At 46.3% G+C, this 26,774-nt stretch overlaps 1 protein-coding gene across 3 annotated transcripts in view; it reads right to left on the bottom strand.

The window, feature by feature from the left end:
* The window catches only part of LOC137525557 (melanin-concentrating hormone receptor 1-like), a 122,457-nt gene that overhangs the window by 78,909 nt on the left and 16,774 nt on the right, over positions 1-26,774 (bottom strand). For all 3 annotated transcript variants that reach the window (XM_068246689.1, XM_068246688.1, XM_068246691.1), the window contains exon 2: positions 16,943-17,039. In XM_068246689.1, coding sequence (XP_068102790.1) covers positions 16,943-17,027 — 85 coding nt within the window. In that variant the 5' untranslated portion in view covers positions 17,028-17,039. The remainder of the gene's footprint in view (positions 1-16,942; positions 17,040-26,774) is intronic.

Here is a 26,774-nt window from a genome sequence, read left to right as displayed (position 1 = left end):
ACTCCCATTATCACACACAACCATGCCCGGTTTCAGGTCCAGCGGTGCCAGCCACAACTCCGTCTGTTCCTTTATTCCCTTCCAAATTTCCTCCCCTGTGTGCTGCTTATCCCCAAGGCAGATCAGCTTCAGCAACGCTTGCTGACGCATGCCAACAGCTGTGCTGCACTGCTTCCACGATCCTACTGCTGCTGGGTTAGCGTTTCCGGATGAGGTACAGCTTTGAGATGCGTTGGAGGAGAAGGAGTCAGAGAGGTAGGTGCTGCTGTTGTTATCCAGTGGGAGGGACGGCGGTGCAGCTGTTTGTGGCGTGGGCAACACCCGCGCCGTAGCAGGTGAGGAATCGCTGCCAGGCTCCACAAGGTTCACCCAGTGCGCGGTAAGGGAGATGTATCGACCCTGGCCGAACGCACTCGTCCAGGTGTCAGTGGTGAGGTGAACCTTGCAGGCAACGGCATTCTTCAAGCTTCGGGTTATTTTGCTGACCACGTGCTCATGCAACTCAGGCACTGCAGAGCATGCAAAGTGGTAGCGGCTGGGAACCACGTAACGTGGGATGGCCACTGACATCATGCCCTTGAAGCTGTTTGTCTCCACCACTCGATATGGCAGCATTTCGCAGGCCAGAAGCTTGGCTATGCTGGCTGTTACTGCCACGGCCCGGGGGTCATTTGCTGGCAATTTCCTCTTGCGCTCAAACATCTCCGACACAGACAACTGAACCGTAGCGCTGCACACGGAAGGGCTGTTGGTTGTTGTGTTTGATGAAGACTGGGAGACCTCAAGAGCACTACTCCGGAAAGTGACAGTGTCAGCGTCGTCTGATGTTTGTGAATGTTGTGAACCATGCAATGGCTGGGCTACCGCTGCTGCTGAGGCGGGTCTGGTGGTGAGTCTGGTGAACCCAAGGGAGGCAGTGTTGCTGGTACCCTGTCCTGCCGAGTTTGCCCACAGAGTTGGATGTTTGGATAGCATGTGGCAGCTCATGCTGGTGGTGGAGAGGTTGTTAATACTTTTCCCCCTGCTCAGGCGGGTCTTGCACACCTTGCAAATCGCCATGGTAACATCCTCAGTGCAGTCTTCAAAGAAAGCCCAGACTTTGGAGCACCTGCCTTGCTGGCGATTTCTGTTTGCTCCTCTTTTGCCTCTCACTTGAACTTCCACGCTTGTGGTGCCTGAAATTGCGCGCCGCCTACCTTGTGGCACAAGGCGAACTCGTGCAGCAGTGGGTTCTTCAACAGACTCATCTGTGCTGCTGCTACGACGGCGATGTTCTCGTTCACAAACAAAATCTGGGTCTCTGTCCACATTGTCCATACCCTCCTCTTCCATCTCCTCAAACTCGTCATATGTCATTGTGGGGGGCCGCCGCCGTGGAGTAGAGCTCCCCAGAACAACCTCTGCGCAGCTCACTCCAACGTCGTCTTCCAGATCTTGTCGGCCGACCTCCTGCAATTGCAACCCCTCCTGCCCAACTTGTTCTGGGATTTGGGTTTCCGAGTTCTCCTCAGACTCGCCTTGTATTTCAGTGCGCGGTGCATTTCCCACAGTTAATGGTTGTGAATCCGGGCACAACATTTCTGGCTGTTCCTCCATTGACCTTTGAAAGGTGGAAGTTTGTTGGGCTGGGAATAGCTCCTGCGAATACCCCATTGTGTCCTGAGGTAATTCATCGGACTGGTTATCTGGCAGTTGTGTGCGTGGTGTCGCTGCCAGTTGTGTCAGCTTTGTGCCCACTGGCTCCTTGTAACTGGCTGAGGACTCGGACCTCGTGCGTGATGTGCTGGTGCTGCTTAACCCACTGCTGGACGTTTGAGAGGTCATCCAAGTAATTATCTGGTCCTGTTCTTTTGGATTTGTGAGGGTTGTTGTCCTGGACAACATGGGCGGTATTGAGTGGGTTTTCTTGGGTGCTCCCCTGTGGCCTGTACGTGAACCGTCAGGGGAAACACCTTTTCCCTTGCCCCTCCCTCTTTCACCGGATTTCTTCCTCATTTCACTTATCCTTACAGTACACGCTGACTGGCAGCAGTACAGTGGCAGTACAGAAATGCTATACAGTACCACTATTCCCAGCAGCGACACAGAGCACAATGCTATACAGTGGCGGGTGAGCGGTGTACCACTATTCCCAGCAGCGACACAGAGCACAATGCTATACAGTGGCGGGTGAGCGGTGTACCACTATTCCCAGCAGCGACACAGAGCACAATGCTATACAGTGGCGGGTGAGCGGTGTACTACTATTCCCAGCAGACACAGAGTGGCAGTAAACAGAATGCTATATAGTGTGGCTAAGCGAGGTACACAGAGTGGCAGTAAACAGAATGCTATATAGTGTGGCAAGGCGAGCCGTGTACTACTATTCCCAGCAGACACAGAACAGTAAACAGAATGCTATATAGTGTGGCTGAGCGGTGTACCACTATTCCCAGCAGCGACACACAGCACAATGCTATACAGTGGCAGGTGAGCGGTGTACCACTATTCCCAGCAGCGACACAGAGCACAATGCTATACAGTGGCGGGTGAGCGGTGTACCACTATTCCCAGCAGCGACACAGAGCACAATGCTATACAGTGGCGGGTGAGCGGTGTACCACTATTCCCAGCAGCGACACAGAGCACAATGCTATACAGTGGCGGGTGAGCGGTGTACTACTATTCCCAGAAGACACAGAGTGGCAGTAAACAGAATGCTATATAGTGTGGCTGAGCGAGGTACACAGAGTGGCAGTAAACAGAATGCTATATAGTGTGGCTGAGCGAGCCGTGTACTACTATTCCCAGCAGACACAGAACAGTAAACAGAATGCTATATAGTGTGGCTGAGCGGTGTACCACTATTCCCAGCAGCGACACAGAGCACAATGCTATACAGTGGCGGGTGAGCGGTGTACCACTATTCCCAGCAGCGACACAGAGCACAATGCTATACAGTGGCGGGTGAGCGGTGTACCACTATTCCCAGCAGCGACACAGAGCACAATGCTATACAGTGGCGGGTGAGCGGTGTACTACTATTCCCAGTAGACACAGAGTGGCAGTAAACAGAATGCTATATAGTGTGGCTGAGCGAGCGGTATACTACTATTCCCAGCAGACACAGAACAGTAAACAGAATGCTATATAGTGTGGCTGAGCGAGGTACACAGAGTGGCAGTAAACAGAATGCTATATAGTGTGGCTGAGCGAGCGGTGTACTACTATTCCCAGCAGACACAGAACAGTAAACAGAATGCTATATAGTGTGGCTGAGCGAGGTACACAGAGTGGCAGTAAACAGAATGCTATATAGTGTGGCTGAGCGAGCGGTGTACTACTATTCCCAGCAGACACAGAACAGTAAACAGAATGCTATATAGTGTGGCTGAGCGAGGTACACAGAGTGGCAGTAAACAGAATGCTATATAGTGTGTCTGAGCGAGCGGTGTACTACTATTCCCAGCAGACACAGAACAGTAAACAGAATGCTATATAGTGTGGCTGAGCGAGGTACACAGAGTGGCAGTAAACAGAATGCTATATAGTGTGGCTGAGCGAGCGGTGTACTACTATTCCCAGCAGACACAGAACAGTAAACAGAATGCTATATAGTGTGGCTGAGCGAGGTACACAGAGTGGCAGTAAACAGAATGCTGAGCGAGCGGTGTACTACTATTCCCAGCAGCGACACAATGACTGGGGGGACCCTGGCTAGCGTGGCTGGAGCGCGAACTACCCTGCCTGCCTACCCAAAGCTAAACCCACAGACAAATGGCGGAAATATGACGTGGTTCGGGTATTTATTTACCCGAACCACGTGACAGTTCGGCCAATCAGAGCGCGTTCGGGTCCGAACCACGTGACCCGTTCGGCCAATCACAGCGCTAGCCGAACGTTCGGGGAACGTTCGGCCATGCGCTCTTAGTTCGGCCATGTGGCCGAACGGTTTGGCCGAACACCATCAGGTGTTCGGCCGAACTCGAACATCACCCGAACAGGGTGATGTTCTGCAGAACCCGAACAGTGGCGAACACTGTTCGCCCAACACTACTCAGAACCGCAAAACACGATAGCACTCGCTTAGCGATTGCGATTTTGCATTGCTACTTTTTGCAATCGCCGGGAAAATTCTGCGCACGATTGCGATCGGCGGAAATCGCTACCGTGCCACACTCACCACAATGTGAGTAATCCTTGTGCTGCAGCAATTTGCTGATTGGCAAAGCTCAAGACGCCAGCTGAAAATGCACGAGATTTAACGGGGCCTAATAACAGACGTTCATTGAAATATCCAGGTCACATCTGGTGGATCAGTTATGGTATTCCTACTGTGGATCCATGGAATCAGTTATGAGCCACTAGGTTTAATCTGTCAAGGCAGGAGCAAAGAAAACTGGGGCCACATTTATATCATTTCCGACAGCAACCAATTAGAATCCTTGGTTCATTCAGCAGCAGAAACATGATTGGCTGCTCTGGACAAGTCCTCCAGTTTCATTGCTAAGAATCAAAGAGAAAACCAAAAGGAGCAAAACCGAGGTGATCCCCACACCAGCTATGACAAACCAACAGTGAGGCCTAGTGCACACCAGAGCGGTTCTGCTGCGGTTTGCGATCTGTTTGCGGGTGCGGATCCGCTTGGGTAATGTATTTCAATGGGCTGGTGCACACCAGAGCGGGAGGCGTTTTGCAGAAACGCATACTCCTGGGCTGCTGCAGATTTTGAATTCCGGATGCGTTTCTGCCTCAATGTTAAGTATAGGAAAAACGCAAACCGCTCTTAAAAACGGCACTTCAGAGCGGTTTGCCAGGCGTTTTTTGTTACAGTAGCTGTTCAGTAACAGCTTTACTGTAACAATACATGAAATCTACTACACCAAAAACGCTTCACAAAACCGCAAAATGCTAGCTGAAACGCTACAGAAAAATAAGAAAAAGCGTTTCAAAATCTGCTAGCATTTTGCGGATCTGCTAGCGGTTTTTGGTGTGCACCAGGCCTGAGGGCTCGTTCCCACTAAGGGCGTTTTTGCCCTTTTTTCAAGCGCAGGCGATTTTCAAAATCGCCCTAAAAACGCGTGTGCAATGATTCCCTATGAGAGAGTTCACATCTGAGCGGTTTGTTTCCAATCCACTCAGCAAAGCGGTGCCTGTACCATTTTTGAGTCGATTTTGCCTCAATGGAAAGTATAGGAAAAATGCAAAACGCTCACAAAATTGCTTTGTGCAGCGACTGCGTATTTATTATTTTCCGGGTCAAAGAGTTCACTTTCTGACTTGTGTCAGGGAGTGGATTAAAAAAAAACGCTCTGGAAAAGCGCTGTAAGCGCTTTTAACTAAAAGGCACCGCCCAGCCAAGCACCAGGAATCGCAAAAAAAAAAATAGCAAAAAAACCCGTCCAACGCAAACGCTATCACGATCGGAATGCAATGTGAACAAGGCCTTAAAGTCAAATGGTAAACGTATTAATCCATAAATATACAGGTAACAGCCAACCTTTGTCACATAGTATACATGCCATTATGACAAGGCTGGATTTATACTTCTGCGCTTAGACTAAGTATGTTGTGACTCCGCTTTCATGTGCAGCCCCCTCTTATATGTGTATCATCCATTTACTGTAGCCCCTCTCTTCCATGAACAGCTCCCTTGGGCACCCCAACTTTCCTTTTTCTGTTGCTCCCCATGTTCAGCCTTCTCTTTCACATGTAGCAGCCCCTTTTTTATGCCCAGGTGCCTTTATGGGCTGCAGCTGCCTTTGTGGCTTTTCCAGAAACCCGGCCCTGCATTATGAGTGCCACTCAAACTCTGGATAGTCAGATTGTTTTGGATACAGAAGATCCTTTATCAAACAGGTTTGTATATGAAACAAAGTTGAGTAGAGATCTGGATGACCAGGCTCATGTTGCCTTTACGCCTGTCCTGATGAATCAGCCCACACTGGACCAGGACAAGAATACAGTTCAGGTGTTTGATTGGCTTCATGCATGTTCCAGGTGACTAAGACATTGCTGAAGCCAGAAGATCAGCCAGGCAACTGGCATATTTTAATGACATAATAAAGATGGCAGCCTCCACATTACAGTTGATGTAAGTTTATGGGCAGTAATACTGTATCTGGTAACACAAAAATACTGTCTATTTCCCATAATACATTGCCTAGTTCAGTTACTAGATGCATCTACAACTGTCCAGAGTAATGGTGCGCATACATGGTACAATGTTTTCATTTTTTCGAATTAAATCATTCAGTTTGATTATTCCATTAGATCGAATATACAGATTTTTCCTACATGTCCGATTGGATTTTTATTGAAAGAACAGGATAATCGTTTATTTTTCTTGACTTGATAAAAAAAAAAGATTATTTTCAATTCGATCGTTTTGGTCGAATAGACAGGAAAATCGAACGTTTTTATTGTACCATGAATGGGCACCTTAAAGAGGAACTCCAGTGAACATTTTACTGCTGGCAAGTGATGTAGCTGCTGCATGGTTTTTGGCAGTTAGAAACAGCTATTTCCCACAAAAGTTCGAACTTTTCTTGTGGGAGGGGTTTCTTGTGGGAGGGGTTTCACCACAATATCAGTCATACAGTGCCCCCTGATGGTCTGTTTGTGAAAAGGAATAGATTTCTCATGTAAAAGGGGGTATCAGCTACTGATTGGGATAAAGTTCCATTTTTGGTCGGAGTTTCTCTTTAAGGAGTTTAAACTGCATCCTTTGGGTAACTGGTAACCAATGTAGAGACTGGCAGAGTGGGGCTGCCTCAGAGGAACAGGAGGAGAGGTGGATGAGATGGGCAGCAGAGTTTAATAGGGACTGGATAGGCGCCATACTGCTTTTTGGTAGACCACAGAATAGGGTGTTACCTTTGTCAAGACAGGATATGATTAGAGCATGTACAAGCAATTTAGTAGCCTCCTGTGAAAGGAAGGGAAGTATTTAATGAAATCTTTTTGAGATGGAAGTAACAGGAAGTAGTTAATGTGCAGTTTAAATGAAAGGTTAGGGTCCAGAATTACACACAACAGCGAGCTTCAGGAGTTGAGGTTATTGGGGTGTTTTCTACATTGACAATGACTATATGGCGACCAATAAACAACAAATTAAGCTTAAAGTACAGCATAACTTGGAAGTAGGTTTCCATGCTGCTACCCCTTCTTGCCTCGCTACCCTAGGCTTTACCCCCTGTACTCATTATGGCAAATGTGACTGTCCAGTATCCTATATATCCCATGTGGTTGTTTGGGAATGTTATAAATTTCATTTGAAGCATGAAGTACCAAGAACTGTAACGATTTCTTTCTTACATGGGAACTATCCCCTCACCTGGGCTGTTTCCAGTACTGCGGCCTTCGGAACTAATTAGCTAGACTCACCGTGTTTTTTCCTATGGATCTTGGAATGCATTAATTAGTGTTCCAGATGTCTTTAGCAGGAAGCGTTTAATCACAAGAGAGGCGAGAAAGATTGGAGAGAAGCACTGATTGGATGTGTGCCTGGCTAAAGCGCTTTCATCTCCCCCAGATACCAGTCACTAATGCAGACTACAAAACTGCTCAGGGGCCGGACCACGAGGGTCTAGGGACACAGAAAGCGTAAAACAAATAGTGCCTAATGAGCCAATATGCCCATCTGAAGAAATAGCTGAGAAACAGACGCAAAATGGCATAAATCGCTTGCAAAGGCCAGCATAGAAATCCTAACTGGATGGTGAAGATAACAGTAGTGGAAGACGTTTTCAAATGCCTTCTTTTTTACGGTGGCCACACTGTATCAAAGTGAAGCTGGAAATTTGCGCACCTGCAGATAATGGACAATTTGGGCTAATGCCAGATTTCAGCTATAGGGTGCCAAAAGCAGAAATATAGGCGCCCAATAAATACCGGGCAGGAGGGGTCCGTCAAACTGAAATTTTTCGCTTTGAGCATTATCGGTTTGAAAATTATAATTTTGAAATTCGTTTTGAGTACTATGATTTTGTAAATTATCATTTTGAAATGTATTGTCTTAGAAGTGTATTTTATTTTGTATCTACGTTACTTTCGGCAGAGGGAGGGGGTTTTAAGGTTAGGCATCAGAAAGGGGTGATTTAGGGTTCGGTGTCAGGAAGGAGGGTCTTAGGGTTAGGCATCAGTAATGAGGGTTTTAGGGTCAGGCACCACCAGGGGGTCTTAGGGTCAGGCACCACCAGGGGGTCTTAGGGTTAGGCACTACCAGGGGGGTCCTTAGGGTTAGGCACCACCAGGGGGGATTTTAGGGTTAGACACCACAAGGGGGTCTTAGGCTTAGGCACCACTGGGCGGGGTCTTAGGGTTAGGCAACCAGCGGGGGGATCTTAGGGTTAGGCACCACCAGGGGGGTGTCTTAGGGTTAGGCACCACCAGAGAGGGTCTTAGGGTTAGGCACCACCGGTGTGGTCTAATGGTGTCCATACACGATACAATAAAAACGTTCAATTTTCCCATTTATTCGATCTAAATAATTGAATTAAATGAAAGTTGAAAATATTTTTTTTTTCGATCAAGAAATGAGAACGTTTATCCCGTTTTTTCGAGAAAAATCTGATCGGACATACTGGAAAAATCTCTATATTCGATCTAACGGAATAATCGAACTAAATTATCTAATCGGAAAAAATGAAAAATTGTATCATGTATGGCCACCTTTAGGGTTAGGCACCACCAGTGGGGGTCTTATGTTTAGGCACCATCGGAGGGTCTTAGAGTTAGGCACCACCATGGGGGGTCTTAGGCTCAGGCAGCAGCAGGTGGGGTCTTAGGGTTAGTCACTACTAGGGGGGGGGGTAGGCAGCCTTATTCAGGAGGTTGTTTACTGAATGGAACAGCTGAAGAGGACTCTGGAAGGATGGCCAGAAAAGGAATGTTACCGTCCATCTGTTTTTATTTTACCGAGGCCAAGCTTATTTTTCCAATTTGTAAACAGCTTCAGTCTAGTTGTCCTTCATTAATGGAAAACGTGTGCTGGAAAAGTTCTGTGTGAAACAGCTGGTGGGAGAGAGTACTAGAGCACCCAGTACTTTTGGAGTAGGTCAAAACACACATCAGTCAGATCAACTCACAGCCTACAAATCTACAAAGGAATTCTATGTAGGAGGCTCCCCACTGTCCAGACATCTTAGTTTTTGCACAAATGCTGCACGTGGCGATGTGCATATACCTTCTGTTTTACAAAAGACCCTCTAAAAATTTACTAAAAGCACTGTTGCCATTTGTTACCCGATAAAAGTTTTCCTCTTTCTAGTCTAGCTAGTCAAAAGTTGTGTTGGAGTTGGGCCTGATATACAAATGCTCAGTATTTATGCTTACCCCTCCCACACCCTTTCTAATGAGCCATGCTGTCTGCTCTGTGTGCAGAGACAAGATAGCTGTTCTATGTGTTCAATACTGCCTCTGGGGGAGAGCCTCTGCAAACACACAAGAGCATGCAGCATGACTCATCAGAACAGAGGGAGGAGAATAGAGCACAGAGGTGGGCAGAACTGAAGATTTAACCATGCTATAGTATCTATACACAGTTTTCAGCTGGCTATGAGGGATAAAACCAGAAAGAAGCAGCAACAGTTAATTTGAGTAAATGTTTGACTTAGAGGATACTAGCTGATGACACGGCGTGTATTTGGCTCGTGTTGGCTCCGCACACTTTTTGTAACCCTAACACACAATTACTCAATGACCAAGTTTGTGAGCATTGGCATCAATAATTTGTATATTCCCATAGAAATTAAACAAATCAGATTGGCTGTTCGTGACTACGCCCTTCTCCAGCATTTGAACCCCAGTCACCCAATGACCAACATAGCAGGTTTGAGACATCTGCTATTAACAGTGTAAAAATGGCAGCAATTGAAATATTCCCCTTGAAAATCAACAGGTGAATTTTGATTGGCTATTATAGGCTCCACCCACCTCCCTGAATATTAATTTCAGTCACCCAGTAACCATCTGGGCAAAGTTTGAAAACCCTGCCATAAAAAGTGTAAGAAGGCTGTAATGGAGTGCGGAGATTTTGCCGCACGGTCTGACAGCGAGGCGGCTGGTGCCGCATTCAGACCGGCGGTTTCTCCGCAGCAACATGCGCTTGGGTTGTCTGAGCCTAGTAGTGCACACAGATGGAGAGCTACGCGCGCACGCACTAACAGGCAAGCCCTTCATGCCAATAGGAGAGGGATTGTAACGGAGTCCAAAGACACCGCCGCGCGGTCTCACAATGAGGCGGCTGGTGCCGCGTTCAGACCGACGGTTTCTCCACAACAACATGCGCCTGGTTTGTCTGAACCTAGTAGTGCACACAGATGGAGAGCTACGCGCGCACGCGCTAACAGGCAAGCCCTTTATGCCAATAGGAGAAGGATCAGCTGATCTGGACGATCAGCTGATCCCAGAACAGCAGGTGATTGGCTGACTGGGACTAGGTGGTGCTGAGGAACACCTTGCTATATATACTTCCTCTCTGTCAGTTGCCAGTTGTCTGCCGTTGCGAATGCTTATGTGTTAGCACTCAGACCTTAGTCAGATCCTCCAGTGTGGTGGAACCAGGTGGACCTGGGAATCCACACTTAGCCAGAATACTGTGTTATTATTGTGTATACTTAAGACTAGTTCCAGGGTGTCGAGACCACGGACCTCACACCCTAGACTAGGGATACTGTATCATCATTGTGTATATCTTAGACCAGTCCCTGGGTGTTGAGACCACGGATCTCACACTCTAGACTAGGCATCTGTTATCTGTTATGACCTATTGCTCTCCTGACCTTCCTTCTGCTCTATGATTCGGTACCTACGCCTATCTGATTACTTGTTGCCAACCCTGCCTGTCCCTGGTTACCGAATCAGCCTTCTGTCTTTGTACCTAATCTCCTCGTGTGTTGCCGACCCGGCCTGGCCGACCTCTCTAACTGCTACCCCCTCCTGGGGTGTCTAGTAGCTGCAGAGACTCCCTATCTCCCAAAGGGACCTCTCTGCAATCCAGTCAGGGACTCCATCTCAAAGGAGTCCTTTGACTGCAGTAGAGTCTGATTCCTACAGTCAAGGAATCACTGGCTCATATACTGTCGCACCAAACACTTACACTTGTCAGGTGTCCAGAGGTTAGTTATACTTGTATTATTGGTGATTCTGCAGATCATTAATAATCGGGTATATATCTGTATTCTTGGTGATACTGCAGATCACCAATAATCAGATTCTCTCTGTGTGTTGGCACCGATCGTTACAAAGGCCCGCAGTTTATATTTTCCCAGTGAAATTTGTTTTTTGGCTCTGCCCACTTTTTGTAACCTGGACACACAGTCACTCAATGACCAAGGAGCTTTGGGCTCCTTGGCATCAATCATTTGTATTTTACCAGTAAAACAAAACAAATTTGATTGGCTGTTTGTTGCTCTGCCCCATTTTCTGAATTTGAACCCCAGTGACCCAATAACCAACTGTACCAAGTTTGAGGCTTGTGCCATTAACAGTGGAAGAATGGCAGCAAATTAAATATTCCTCTTGAAAATCAACAGGCAAATTTTGATTGGCTTTTTTAGGCTCCACAGACTTTTCTGAATATTAATCCCAGTCACCCAGTAACCAACTGTGCAAAGTTTGAGAACCCTGCCATTAACAGTGAAGGGCTGCAGTTTACATTTTCCAAGAGAAATCTGTTTTTGACTCTGCTCAGTTTATGTAACCTTAACACACAGTAACTCAATGACCAAGTTTGTAAGCTTTCGGGTTCCTGGCATCAAAATTGTGTGAATGGAAGTACCGTAGTTTATCCAGCAAAGAAATCTGATTGGCTGTTTGTGGCTCTGCCTCTTTAGTGAATTTGAACCCTAGTCACTTAATGACAGACTGTAGCTGGTTTGATGCCTCTGCCATTAACAGTGTAAGAATGGCAGCAGTTTCAATATTCCCCTTGAAATAGGTGAATTTTGATTGGCTGTTGTATGCTCCACCTGCTTTTCTGAATATTAATCCCAGTCACCCGGTGACCAACTGTGTCAACTTTGAGAACCGTGCCATCAGGGATGCTCAAATCCGAATTCGGGTGTAACCCGGATATTTCTAACTGGATTTCTCCCAGTAAACCTGTGCTGGCTGGGCGGGGGGTCAAGCTTACCTGTCTGACGTCTTCTTCGGTCCGTCCCTCAGCGCCTCCCACGATGCGTTCCACGCGGTGGTCACGTGAGTACAAACACTTCCTCCTTCCGGGTTGAGGGAAAGCATCGTGGGAGGCGCTGAGGGACGGACCGAAGAAGACGTCAGACAGGTAAGCTTGCCCCCCCCCCCCCCGCCTAGCCCGCACGGGTTTACTGGGAGAAATCCAGATAGAACTATCCGGGTTTCACCCGAATTCGGATTTGAGCAATCAAAATTCACCTATTGATTTTCAAGGGGAATAATGAAACTGGTGCCATTCTTACACTGTTAATGGCAGAGGCCTCCAACCTGGTACAGTCAGTCATTAAGTGACTGGGGTTCAAATTCACTAGAGGGGCAGAGCCACAAACAGCCAAATCCAGATAGAACTATCCGGGTTTCACACGAATTCGGATTTGAGCATCCCTGCCGGCCATTAACAGTGCAAGAATGCTGCAGTTTATATTGTCCCATGTAAAAAGTTAGTTGGTTTTGGCTCCGCCCACTGTTTGTAACCTTCACATACAGTCACTCAATGACCACATTTATGAGCTTTGGGGTCCTTGGCATCAATAAGTTGCATTTTTCCATTGAAATTAAACAAATCTGATTGGCTGTTTGTGACCTGCCCCCTTTACAGAATTTAAACCCCAGTCTCCCAGCGACTGACTGTACCAGATTTGAGGTACCTGCCATTAAGAGTGTAAGAATGTCAGCAATGTAAATATTCCCCTTGAAAATCAATAGGTGAATTTTGATTGGCTGTTATAGGCTCCACCCACTTTCTAAATATTAATCCCAGTCACCCAGTGGCCAACTGTGTCAAGTTTGGGAACCCAACCCTGCCATTAACAGTGTAAGAATGCCTGCAGTTTACATTTTCCCATGTAAATATGTAGTTGTTTGCGCCACCTACTTTTTCTAACCTTGACATACAGTCACTCAATTATCAAGTTTATGAGCTTTGCGGTCCTTGGTATCACTAATTTGTATATTCCCATTGAAATTAAGTAAATTTGATTGGCTGTTTGTGGCTCTGCCCCCTTTCTGAATTTGAACCCCAGTCAACCAGTGACCAACTGTACCACGTTTGAGGCATCTGATATTAACAGTGTATGCAGCAATTTAAATATTTTCCATGAAAATCAACAGGAGAATTTTGATTGGTTGTTGTAGGCTCCACCCATTTTCCTGAATATTAATCCCAGTCACCCAGTGACCAACTGTGCAAAGTTTAAGAACCCTGCCATTAACAGTGTAAGAATGGCTACAGTTTATATTTTCCCAGTGAAATGTGCTTTTGGCTCCGCCCACTTTTTGTAACCTTGACACACAGTCATTCAATGACCAAGTTTGTGAGCTTTCAGGTTCCTGGCATCAAAAATGTGTGAATCAAATCTGTTTATCTAGCAAGGAAATCTGATTGGCTGTTTGTGGCTTTGCCCCTTTTGGTGAATTTGAACCCCAGTCACCCAATGACTGACTGGTGCAAGTTTGAAGCCTCTGCCATAAAGAGTGTAAGAATAGCAGCAGTTTCAATATTCCCCTTGAAAATAAATGGGTACATTTTGATTGGCTGTTGTAGGTTTCACCCACTTTCCTGAATCTTAATCATCACCCGGTGACCAAGTGTGCCAAGTTTGAGAACCTTGCCATTAATATTCTAAAAATGGCTGCAGTTTACATTTTCCCATTCAACATGAATGGCTGAAATTTGATTGGCTGTTTTATGCTCCGCCCACTTTTCCTGGATTTGTAACCTCGGTCACCAAGTGACCAACTGTGCCAAGTGTGGGGACTCTGGCTTGATTATTGTGAGAATTGCAGCCTTTTACATTTTTCCAGTGATATGAATGGGTGAAATCTGATTTGCTGTTTGTAGCTCTGCCCAGGTGTGCAGGGGGGATGCGAGACCCCCAGAACATATCATCCCAGGTAGTAAGGGATCTATATACCAAGTTTCATTGAAATCGGTCAAGGCATTTTTGAGTGATCGCGACACACGCACACACGCGCACACACACACACACACACACACAATTTTATATATATAGATAGTAGTGAATTAATATACTTGGATCCACTACTACAAGGGTCTTTTAAGAAACAGTTTTTGGCCCTTTAAACACTTGCAATAATGGTCTTCCAAAAGGATCACTTCGGGGGATCTTTTTTTTGTAGAAACACACAGTTGGGGTTAGAGAAGCATAACTAGAAATTACCAAACCTCACAGAAAAATTTACAGGTGCCCTTTTTACATGTACATTGTACAGCCCCCTCCTTCCCCAGGCACGGATTTACATCACAGGAGCCTATAGGCACATACGGTATGTCCCGGCACCCTAGACTTCACCCTCCATGAACCTACAAACCCCCACTGTACTGCACCGCAAGTGTGCCAGCTGTCACTTCTCCCTAACTTCTTATGCCCATCATAGATAGCTACAGGTGACCCTTAGTATTAGGTAGCCAGAAGTACCCTCAGTATTAAGTTGCCGCCAGGGCCAGTTCTCTCATGAAGCAAGGTAAAACACTTGCATCAGGCATGGAGATTACAAGGGCACCATGTTTGTACTGTGTGTTTACACTTACAGCATGTGGTCAGTGTAGGAGGAGAAGCGAGATGAGAGCGAGCGATGGGAAAAGGTCACCATTGGGGAAAAGCAGCTTGTTGTGCTGTGTGAGGAGTCTGGCAGTGAGTGAGGAGGGGGGCGGCCAGGAGAGCAGCAGTGTTTCGTTTGACGTGCACAGCAATAGTGAGGAGGTGGCACTGCTGTCCTGACTGAGGAGGAATGGAGGACGGCCGACTGGCTAAGGGTGAGCGGTTTGTTTGTCACAGACTCGCAGCCAGCCAGTCTATTATTGTGTTGAGCTGCAGCATGTCATGTCTTAAGCTGTTGCATATGCACCCTTGCTGACTGAGAGCATTAAATGAAGCAGAGTAAATTGTCAGGTGCTGTGCGATCATTCCAAATAGGGAAGGGGGGGGGGGCATCCTCATAAGTTTGCCTCAGGCAGCAAAAATTTAGAACCGGCCTTGGTTGCTGCTGAATGAAGGGAGATCTCATTAGTGGAATGCCCAAAACCGGGTGAGTAACCTCCCATTTACACTCTCATCAGGACTCTGCACAGGGAAGGAGGAAGGGAGGCACTCAGGGAAGGAATGAGCCGCCTTTCCATTATAAAATGCCTGTAGGCATGTGCCTTATGATAAATCCAGCCCTAAGGCCCCCCATCTCCCAGCCAGCCCCCCCCCCCCCCCCCCCCAACCCCCGGCACCTTTGCCAGTGATCAGCCTGGCGGATCGATTCGGCAAACAGCACTGTCCTCCCCACTCACCTTGCTAGCATATATGCAATGAATTGTTATTATGCATTGGCAAAGCGTTTCGTGGGTACGTGCCCACTTCCTCAGGCCAAATAAAATGTGCCAAATGATGCTAATAGCCGTGAGTTAGGCACCTCTCGTGTGTATGAGGCTTTACTCTTGAAGAAGTGAATCTTGATTCACTTAGAGCGTTGAGCCCTGTGTTTGATTAGTTGTGATGTTGCTGGCATGCTACGCCACTGCCAGATGCTGCCATGTGGCCCCCATTTGACTAATGTGGTCTGTCCTATGACTTGTTGGCCAAGCAGTGACAAAATACTGTGATAGCTAAGCTGGGAGTCTGCATGTCTCAGAGTGAGCAAATTGTGTGTTTTTCAGTTAACATTCAGTTCAGAGGCAGTGGGGGTGATTTCCCTGGAGGTGAGAGATCCAGGGCTCACCCGCACTTCCCTCTGGGTATCGCCTGGTGGTTTGGGGACCCCAGCCAGTGAGAGAGACTGGAGCCCCCGGCTGTCGTGTGAACCAATGTTTGTGAATTTAAATTTCTTTTTCGCAGCTTCCAGGATGCGGTTGACAGGTGAGTGGTTAGGGAGGGGACTGTGTGGGAGATGCCTACATGCGGCGGCCCCTGTAAAAGATGTAATCTACGATTACGTCCAGCCGAAGCCTCCCACCTGAATGCTACCTAATGTATGCAATTCCTGCTAGATTTGGTACGGCAGGCAAAGGGTGTATGACAGTACACCTGATTGGCTGACTGGTGCCTGCTGACCAAATAAAGGTAGGAAAGTGCTTTAGCTGGGAGTGAGCAATTGTGTGTGTTGCAGTTAGCATTCAGTTCAGAGGCAGTGGGGGTGAATTCCCTGGAGGTGAGAAGTCCAGGGCCCACCCGCACTTCCCTCTGGGTATCGCATGGTGGTTTTGGGGCCCCAGCCAGTGAGAGGGACTGGGGCCCCTGGCTGTCGTGCAAACCAGTGTTTGTGATTTTCCATAATCTACCCAGATGCCAGTGGCGTAGCAATAGGGGATGCCCAGGTTGCGACCACACTAGGGCCGTTGGGCCAGAGGGGCCCTCCCTCAACCACAGTATTAGTTCTTTATTGGTCCTGTGCTGGTAATGATCACTTCTATAGATGCTTTGAAAAGTAGTGATAATTAATAAGCTGTTTCCCATCTCCTTCCCCCACAGGTGCACTCTGACACTGTGGTTGTCCTTGGCAGGTTTTAATGCACCCTATCATGTTATATAGAATGCTTGGGTGGGACCCAATGTAAAACTTGCACTGGGGCCCATAGCTCCTTAACTATGCCACTGCCAGATGCTGTGTGGCCCCCATTTGACTAATGTGGTCTGCCCTATGACTTGTTGACCAAGCAGTGACAAAATACTGTGATAGCTAAGCTGGGAGTCTGCCGGTATATTCATCGTATCCCAGAATTCTTTGCTGTGATGGAAGAGAAGTGGTTGCTGCCATTTACCTGCAGAAGGCGATCTTGTAGCGGTCAGATTGGAGTCATTGCATTCGCAAGGGCTCAGATGCATCCCGATATCTATGTCCGCCATTGTTGTGAAGCCCTGAAAGATAGAAGCTCTCGATGAGCACAGGTCTACAGAGCGTAGGTCATCATACACTAAACTGTTATCAGGAATTATCTCACTCTCACCCCAATTCAGTCAACTTTTTTCAAGACTTTTTCTCATCTTACCTACACAAGGGAACAAATACTAACAGGTGCATTAGGTGAGGAAAGTACAGTAATGTGAAATGCACCAGGGCTGAAAAGTTATTGACAAGTTCAAAAAACACCTCCACTGAGAGAATCCAGGAGAAAGGTTTATCCAACCACTTCATCCTTCAGTGTATTTTCACCTTATGCATCTGAGCAACTTTCGCCTCCCATTCATACGCCAATAACTTTATCACTACTTATCACAACAAAATGATCTATATCTTGTTTTTCCGCCACCAATTTTGGCTTTCATTGTATGGTACATTTTGCTAAGAATTATTTTAGTCTAAATGCATTTTAATGGGAATATAAAGAAAAAAAATGGAAAAAATCAATTATTTCTCAGTTTTTGGCCATTATAGTTTTAAAATAATACATGCTACCATCATTAAAACCCATGTACTTTTATTTGTCCATTTGTCCCGGTTATTACACCATTTAAATTATGTACCTATCACAATGTGTGGCACCAATATTTTATTTGGAAATAAAGGTGCATTTTTTCAGTTTTGCGTCCATCACTATTTACAAGCTCATAATTTAAAAAATAATAATAATATATCCTCTTGACATGCGTATTAAAAAAGTTCAGACCATAAGGTGACTATATTTTTTTTTTATTAAAACTTTTAATAAAAATTAAATATTACAAAATTATATTTGGGTATTTTTAGTAGAGTGTGGGAAGGAAAGAGTTAATTATAAATATGGTTGGGTATGTTTATTAAACTAAAATGTATGCAGGTGTAATTTTACTATTTGGCTACAAGATGGCTTCAATCATTTTTTTTTTAGGCGTCCTGAAAGCGTAGTATTTACGCTTACAGGAAGTGAAGAGTGGATGTGTAGCTTAGACGATTGCGGCTTCTCATAGAAGCCATCAATCATTCTAACGGTGACTTAGATCAATGAATGGGAATTGTGCGGGAGCGTGCGCAATTGGCAGCGGAAGCGAGCGGCAGCAGGGGAAGCATTTTGGACGTAGCAGCTACATCCATAAGGCTTAAAGAGACTCTGAAGCCTCTGAAAATTCCCCTTTTTTTTAGCCAGTCCTGTTAAGCATGAATGGGTTAGCTGAAACGCCGCTATCCCACGGCAAAATGAGGCTTTATTCACCGACATATTCCAGGGCAAAAACTTTCCTGGTTGTGGATTTTTCTGCCCGGGGAGGCAGAGCTTTGAGCTGCAGCTCTGCCTCCATTCACGTCAATCTCCCGCGGATCTGAAGACTGAGAGGGGCGGGAGGAGGCAGAGATCCGCAGGAGATAGTCGCGAATGGAGGGAGAGCTGCAGCTCAAACCTCTGCCTCCAACAGGAAGGAGCCCCACAAATGCCCGGGGTGATTAAAGCCTCATTTTGCCGCAGGATAGCGGCGTTTCAGCTAACCCATTAATGCTTAACAGGACTGGCTAAAAAAAAAATGAGTCATTTTCGGAGGCTGCAGTCTCTCTTTAAAGAGAACCTGTACTGAGTAAAAATATTTAAAATAAACACATGAGGTAACTTCAAATGAACATTGCATAGTTACCTTGTTATCAGTTCCTCTCAGAAGCTCACCATTTTCTTCTGACAATAATCCCTTCCAGTTCTGACAATATTTTGTCAGATCTGAAATATATCAGTTGCTGTCAGTAAAATATCAGTTGCTGTCAGTTATAGCTGAGAGGAAAACTGATGTACCAGGTAATGTCCATGTTTCCCTATGGCTCAAGTGGGCGATGTTACAGTTTAACTGTGTGCTGACCAGAAAGCTGTTATGGGTAATGGCCATTTTCAAAATGGAGGACGGAAAATTCCTTCGATCACTGTGAACAAACAGGACACGGGACAGGAGAAAGACACTGAGGAGTAGACTACATGGAAGGTAAGTATGATTTGTGTATGCTTATTTTGACTTTTAATTCTCAGTTCAGGTTTTCTTTAAGTAGCTAAAGGAAACTTAATCTTGCTGGTGCCTCTGTTTCATTCTATTATCTGCAAGTTGGTCCACCCTCAAGGCCCGATTTATAATTTAAGAGCACCTAGGCCAACTTTCATGTTGCTTCCCTTTTATGAGGAGCAGTTTCACCCCATTCCATGTGCAGCCTCCCCATTCCATGTGCAACTGCTTTTTCATGTGTATCATCCATGTACAGCAGCCTCTGTCTTTCCCGTATAGCTCTCTTGAGCAACATAGTGCCTTTTCCTTGTGTTGATTTCCATTTGCAGCTTCCCTTTTCAATTTGCAACCTCCTCCTCCATATGCAGCAACCCTTCAATGTCCAACTGCCTCTCTTCCACGTCCAGCCGCCCCTTGGGCTGAAGCCGCTCAAGGCCCGGGCCTTTGTGGCCTTCCAGAAATCCTGCCCTGTCGACCTTTAGAGTGTGTGTGGGTGTTATGCCCTACTTTTCTGATCTACAGAGAGCGACTTCTTAACCCGAGTAAGGTTAGGTCAATGCTCTTCTACACCAGAAATAGCAAAACACAATCGCAAAAGCATTTTGCATTTTGCAATTTTCACTCTGTTGATCTCAATCGAAATGCAGGAAAAATGCAGCAGAACTACGATTGCCTTTTTAGAATGTCAGAAGTGCATTCAGTGTGAATGCATTCCCCATGATTCCAATTGTAACCTTACTGTACTTGCGTTTGGAAAATCGCAAGCCTTTTCAATATCCAAACGGAACGCAGCCGGTGTGAAGAGGCTCTCAAGCTCCCCACCTGCCTATGCAGTGGTTGTCTTGTTGTAACACCCCCTTGTGAGTATTTATTCACAGTTATTGGTCTTATTTAATCTGACCTAGACATACTACATCATTGTGGGCTTTCAATTTTCTTTTGTTTATCTACTGAAGTGAGAGATAGCTGCCATATTTATTTCCTTTTAAACAATACCAGTTGCCTGGCTGTCCTGCTGATCTCTTTTGTTGCAGTTGTGTCTGAATCACACACCGGAAACAAGCATGCAGCTTATCAGGTCAGACTTGGGTCAGAGCACCTGATCTGCATGCTTGTTTAGCGTCTATGGCTTAAAGAGAAACTTTAACTAAGGAATTAACTTTATCCCAATCAGCAGCTGATACCCCCTTTCCCATGAGACATCTTTACCTTTTCTCAAATAGATCACCAGAGGGCTCTGTATGGCGGATATTGTGAAGAAACCCCTCCCACAGTGTGATGTGAGGACCACGGTCCTCACAGTTTGCTATCTGTGGACCTCCTTGCCTTGTGGGAAATAATGGCTTTTTTCAATTGCCAAGCAAGCAACATCTCCCTCTGTGCATAGAACTCTTATGGTGGCCACTAATTAGGGCTGCACGGTTTTTCGGTTTAAAACCGAAACCGCGGTTCGAGGTAAGACGATCTGCTGATCGTCAGTACCTTCGGTTTTTCGGTCCGCTGTCTGTAACATCTTGCTTCTGGCCCCGCTGTGCGCGGATTGGCCAGAAGCAGTGAATATGTATAAGGGTTAATGAGCGGGGGGCGGATCCACTAGAGCGAGCGGCCGGGCACATTATACAGCATTACCTATCACTGGCTAGCGATGGAATGACGGCAGCGGTAGGCGGAGCTGTATGCTCTGTACATCTCCGCCTACCGCTGCCGTCATTCCATCGCTAGCCAGTGATAGGTAATGCTGTATGATGTGCCCGGCCGCTCGCTCTAGTGGATCCGCCCCCCGCTCATTAACACTTATACATATTCACTGCTTCTGGCCAATCCGCGCACAGCGGGGCCAGAAGCAAGATGTTACAGACAGCGGAACGGGCAGTGCGGACCGTGAGCAGTGAATATGTATAAGTGTTAATGAGTGGGGGGCGGATCCACTAGAGCGAGCGGCCGGGCACATCATACAGCATTACCGATCACTGGCTAGCGATGGAATGACGGCAGTGGTAGGCGGAGATGTACAGAGCATACAGCTCCGCCTACCGCTACCGTAATCCATTCAATATATTCTCTCAGTTTACCTTTCTACTACATAGATTTGGTAAAATTGGATGAAAAAGATTGGATCATTAGTGGCCACCATTAGTAACTAACATTCCGCACAGATCAACTGGCAGAACTAAAGATGTCGCCGTGTGTGATACATTTCCAAAATGTAAGATTTTACAATGGGCAAACACTGACTAAATAATCTATAACTGAATCTTGTAAAAAATAGGCAATTGTATTCATTGTTATTTTCACTACAGCTCCTCTTTAAACTATTTGGCTGGATGGTATAATGGTTAAGGGCTCTGCCTCTGACACAGGAGACCAGGGTTCGAATCTCAGCTCTGCCTGTTCAGTAAGCCAGAACCTATTCAGTAGGAGACCTTGGGCAAGTCTCCTTAGCACTGCTACTGCCTATAGAGCGTGCCCTAGTGGCTGCAGCTCTGGCGCTTTGAGTCCACCAGGAGAAAAGCGTGATATAAATGTTATTTGTCTTAGTATTCCTGATATTATCCCTGATACACACTTTTCATTATGCCAGTCACTGACCTATTTTCCGACCTCATAGTAGGGATAACCTTCATAATCTGCTCAAAGTATTCAATCTTGTATGTAAGGAGTACAGCGCTACACCACAGAGTCTACAATAAAATTGGAGCAGCCCCTTCTCATTTATAGCCTCTTGATATATGGAAAGAAGGTGGCGCTACACAACTTAACCATATGAGCACAGACCACAAAAAGAGACAAAAGCAATACAGTCCACATCTGCAGAGGGGTGATACTATGACAACTTCTTAGCTCACCACCCGGTGAACAGACACTCACCAGAAACAAAGACCTTCACTCAGGTCTAGCAGCGCTTTGGGACACTTCGGGCTGTCCCCCACCACACCGATCTGCTGTGTGTCACCACCGGATGCCAGACTCCCTTTGCCTCCCCTTCGCATTAAATGCCGATCTCCGTATAGAAATTACCTCAAAGCAAATGCCTCATATAGTGTAAAACCAATGACATTTATTTATATATAAAACAGATTTGCACTTACAAATTTCGTTCTTTAAAAGACAGCGCAGAGTTTTTATATGGGCTCTCCCCGTTTTGTTGGGCCCGGCCCCCGGCTGGCACTTGTAGTCCTTCTGCCGAAGTGGCGTGCACTACCACTGTTCCTCAGCTCAGGATGCCGCTCTACCCTTGTGGTTCAGCTGTTTCCGCATCAGTAACCCCGCCTTACATGTTTTGTCATTGCTGACTCATCAGAAGCTGGGGACTGGGCGGATAAACAGCTCTAAATATGCTCCAAACACCCCACCCCCTTTGCTAACACTATGACCTAAATCCCACCCTCCCATGATCCATCCTCCCCTAAGCATACCAATAGCCAATCAGCGGCCCGATCGTCGTTTCACTACCGGCGTCTGCGCATACAATGCGGAAGCCATTGCGTACATTGCGTTGCAGACTTACTATTACTCTGCGTTAGTCTGCGTTTAAACGTTTTCTAATGTGCGACTTTAACGTCGTACTGTCAAAGAGTCCTCAGAAACATATGAATGATCAGCAGGACAGCCAGACAATGTGCATTGTTTTAGGCCTCTTTCACACTAAGACGTTGCGTTTTATGGGACATTAAGGTAGCATAACATGCCCCTAACGCAACGCCTGGTGGTGTTGAAGTTGGACGTCAGATTGAGCCGCGTTATGCAACTCTTGGTGCGCTGTTTTCTTTCTATCAATACTGATAGAACAGCCGCTCCAGGATAGTGATGGAAAGTCCGGATCTTTTCAAGGATTCGGGTGATACGAATCGGATCATTGAAAAGATCCGGATCTTTGGACCGAATCATTTGAATCATTTTACTAGGGAAGCAGACTGGGTGAAATGACTAGCAGGACACAACTTTCCCTGCACTGTACATTCTGTATGTTCCTGTTTCTTCCAGACAGACATCCACTGTGAACCAAATCTTTCATTGTGATGATTCGACTCACAAAAAAGATCCGGATCAAATGAACTCATGATCCAGACAACACTAAGGGCTTGATTCACAAAGCGGTGCTAACCTACTTAGCACGTCTAAAGTCTTTAGACGCGCTAACCAGGGTGCTAAGTAGGTTAGCACCGGATTTTTCAATCAGATCGCGCGCTAACTTTGCGCACGTAAAGTTTTATGCGCGCTAAGTACCATAGGCTTTAATGGGCACTTCGCGCTGAGCGCCCTGCGCTCTGTGCAGTACGCGCGTAAAGTTTTACGCGCATAAAGTTTTGCGCGCGTAAAGTTTTATGCGCGAAAAGCTTGTTTAGACGTGCTAAGGGGGTTTTCACAGGCGTGCTAACAGTTAGCACCGCTTTGTGAATCAAGCCCTATGAGTCCAGGTTACATTAACAACGTGCAGTGAATATTAATTAGCCATTTGGCTAGTCACTGAGCATGTGCAAGCAGTCTAATGCAGCTAAAGCCCAGTATAACGCACAGCATGCTGCAGTTTCATTCAATGTGTAGCGGTACAATGTAACGCAATGTGGGCACTGTGAACAGCCCATTGATTTTTCATTGCTGTGAGTTGGGCTGCGTTACAGGCTGCTCTAACGTGCGCCTGTAACGTCCTACTGTAAAAGCAGCCTAAAAGAAAATAACTATGTCTCCATATTCCTCTCACTTCAGGTGTTCTTTAATCTGGGATTTAGGAAATGTTCATCTTATCTACATAAAATATTTTATCACCCCGCAGACAAGAATAAAAATGACTAAGAATATATATTACGCTTTATAACCTTCATCTTGCTAGCTGGGTATTGAACATGTATTATAAGTGATTCACCAAACTTCCTTGTTGTTGCCTTTAACTCCAGATTTGTCTCATATCTTTATATTTTTCTGACTTGCCCCTCATGATTCATCATTGCCATTTTACACTAATGAGAAAATTAAGAAATATTTCATGGCAGCTTTCCAGCTACGGGTGAACGAAAGACTAATTACGGTAACGGTTACGGAAAGTGTGGAAAGGAGTTAGACATTTTGGAGGGTTTGAGGCCTCTTTCACGGTGCGACGTTAAAGTCGCACGTTAGAAAATGTTTCAACACAGACTAACGCACAGCAACACTAAGTCTGTGCGACATTCACAGTGCACACGTTGCGTTTGTGTGTAACGTGTAGCATTATTAGAAAGTGCTGCATGCTGTGCGTAATACACATTATTAGCTGCATTGGACTGTTTGCACATGCTCAGTAAGGACTTGGAAACAAACTTTTCATTTCCTGTATGCTCTACTGTATGCAACCATAACGGGGCATTAAGTTGCGTTGCAACTTTTTGGAGGCATTGCGTTGTAATTTGCGTTGCGACTTTAACGTTGCATCAAAATGCAACGTCCTACTGTGAAAGAGGCCTTAGTCCGGATTTACAGGGGTAAGTTGCATAACACTTGCATTATAATGTATGTGAACTGCAATGGAGACTGGACAGAGATGTAAATTCAGCACCTGCATGCAGCAAGCTAGAGTAATGGGATCTGCTACAGGGGCAAATGCAGGATTTTCAAGGGGGGGGGGGGTGTGGATTGCTGAAAGGTCTTTCTCAGCCAGGCACAATTTCATATGGTAGAACATTAGCCTAGGACTGTGGTAGGGTTAGACTGTGAGCTCCTCTGAGCGCGGTCAGTGACATGGCTATGTACTCTGTCTGTACAGTACTGCAGAGGATGTCAGTGCTATATAAATACATAGTATTAATATGGTACAGACATAAGACGAAGACTATGGTAGGATTAAATTGTGAGCATGGGCGTAACAATTGGGGCTGCAGTCCCTGCGCCCGTGGGGGGGCCCGCTCAGAGCCGTTTTGGGGGGCTGGAGGGGTCGCAGCATGAGGGGAAAGCTATGGCCACACTCGGCGGGGAGGGGGGACGGTACCCCCCCTCACCTCGGGCTTTCCCCTCCGCGCTCCCCTCCAGCTTCAATAACTATATGTGTTCAGCGGCAGACAAACATACCTTCTGTGCATTCCAGCGCGGATGCTTCTCTCTGTAGCCTCTGACGCAACTTCCTGTGTAAACAGGAAGTAGTGTCAGGCGCTAGAGAGAGAAGTATCCGCGTTGGAACGCACGGAAGGTATGTTTGTCTGCCGCTGCCCGCCGCTGAGTGTGGCCATAGCTCTCCCCTCATGCTGCGACCTCTCCAGCACCCCAAAACCCCCCAGGGGGGGGGGCGCTCGGAATTTCAGCAGGGGGGCCCGGCGGTGTGTCTTAGTTACGCCCCTGATTGTGAGCTCCTCAAAGGACAGTCAGTGAAATGACTACTCTGTAAAGCACTGATGATGATGTCAGTGAGATATGAATACATAATAATAATAATATTGTTGTACATTAAACTATGACTATGGTAGGATTAGATTGTGAGCTCCTCTGAGGACAGTCAGTGACATATGTACTCTGCACAGTGCTATATAAATATAATGAAGATGTCAGTGCTATATAAATACATCATAATAATAATAATAATATATGGTAGGACCTTAGACTATAACTATAATATGATTAGACTGTGAGCTCCTCTGGGGACACTCAGCGACATGACTATGTACTCTATAAACTACTGCAGAAGATGTTAGTGCTATATAAATATGGTACAGTTAGAAAAGTAGTTAGAATGAGACAATGTTGGTTTTTTTTTGGGGGGGGGGGGGGGGAGTAAGTGGAAGGGAGATGGTGAGAGTGGGAGAAAGGTAGAGAGAGAAAAATGAGAGACAGTAAAGGGGAAGGGACGCGAGTGAGTGTGTCTTGTGTCTGTGGGGAAGTAGAGATTAGGGGAAAGAGAGAGAGGGGAGGGGAACAGTGAGAGACAGGAATGGGGAGACACATGCACACAGGACAGAGTAGGAGAGAGCGAGAGAGAGAGAGAGGCACTACACAGAGGGAATGGGAGACAACATAGAAACAGGTGAGAAATACCTGATCTGGAATGCAATATTCTATATACTGAGATAACACATAGACATATTGCACTGTGGAGGAGAAACTGGGTAAAGGGGAGAGAGGATATACCAGGCAGAAAGGGTGAGAATGACATTAGGGAGAGCAAGACACACATGAGAAATAGAGGTGATTGGATTTAAGAGGGCTATCACATGATAGGTCTGAGACCAGGAAGTATTCAGCTGGTTTATCTGTCCAGTCCTCCCTCAGTGCTTCTCTTATCACTACAGAAGTCAGCTGATTATAAACATTGTTATCTGTATCCACTGGCCTCTGCAGCATATTCAGTGATTACAGATAATAATGAAGACAGCTGACATGCGTAATGAAGGGGGAAGTGAAGCCTTCTGCAAGATCTCGACTTTCTAGCACACAGCATGGGCACAGGGCTGTGCTAATACTTGGCTCTGTGCTCTGCCACCAGAGCTGCTACATTGCTCTGTACACAGGCTGCTGCTCCATGCTCTGTACACAGGCTGCTGCTCCATGCTCTGTACACAGGCTGCTGCTCCATGCTCTGTACACAGGCTGCTGCTCCATGCTCTGTACACAGGCTGCTGCTCCATGCTCTGTACACAGGCTGCTGCTCTATGCTCTGTACACACGCTGCTGCTCCATGCTCTGTACACACGCTGCTGCTCCATGTTCTGTACACACACTGCTGCTCCATACTCCATACTG

Source organism: Hyperolius riggenbachi, chromosome 7 (genome assembly GCF_040937935.1).
Source record: "Hyperolius riggenbachi isolate aHypRig1 chromosome 7, aHypRig1.pri, whole genome shotgun sequence".
Classification (NCBI taxonomy): domain Eukaryota; kingdom Metazoa; phylum Chordata; class Amphibia; order Anura; family Hyperoliidae; genus Hyperolius; species Hyperolius riggenbachi.
This window is presented reverse-complemented; position numbering and strand designations above follow the sequence as displayed.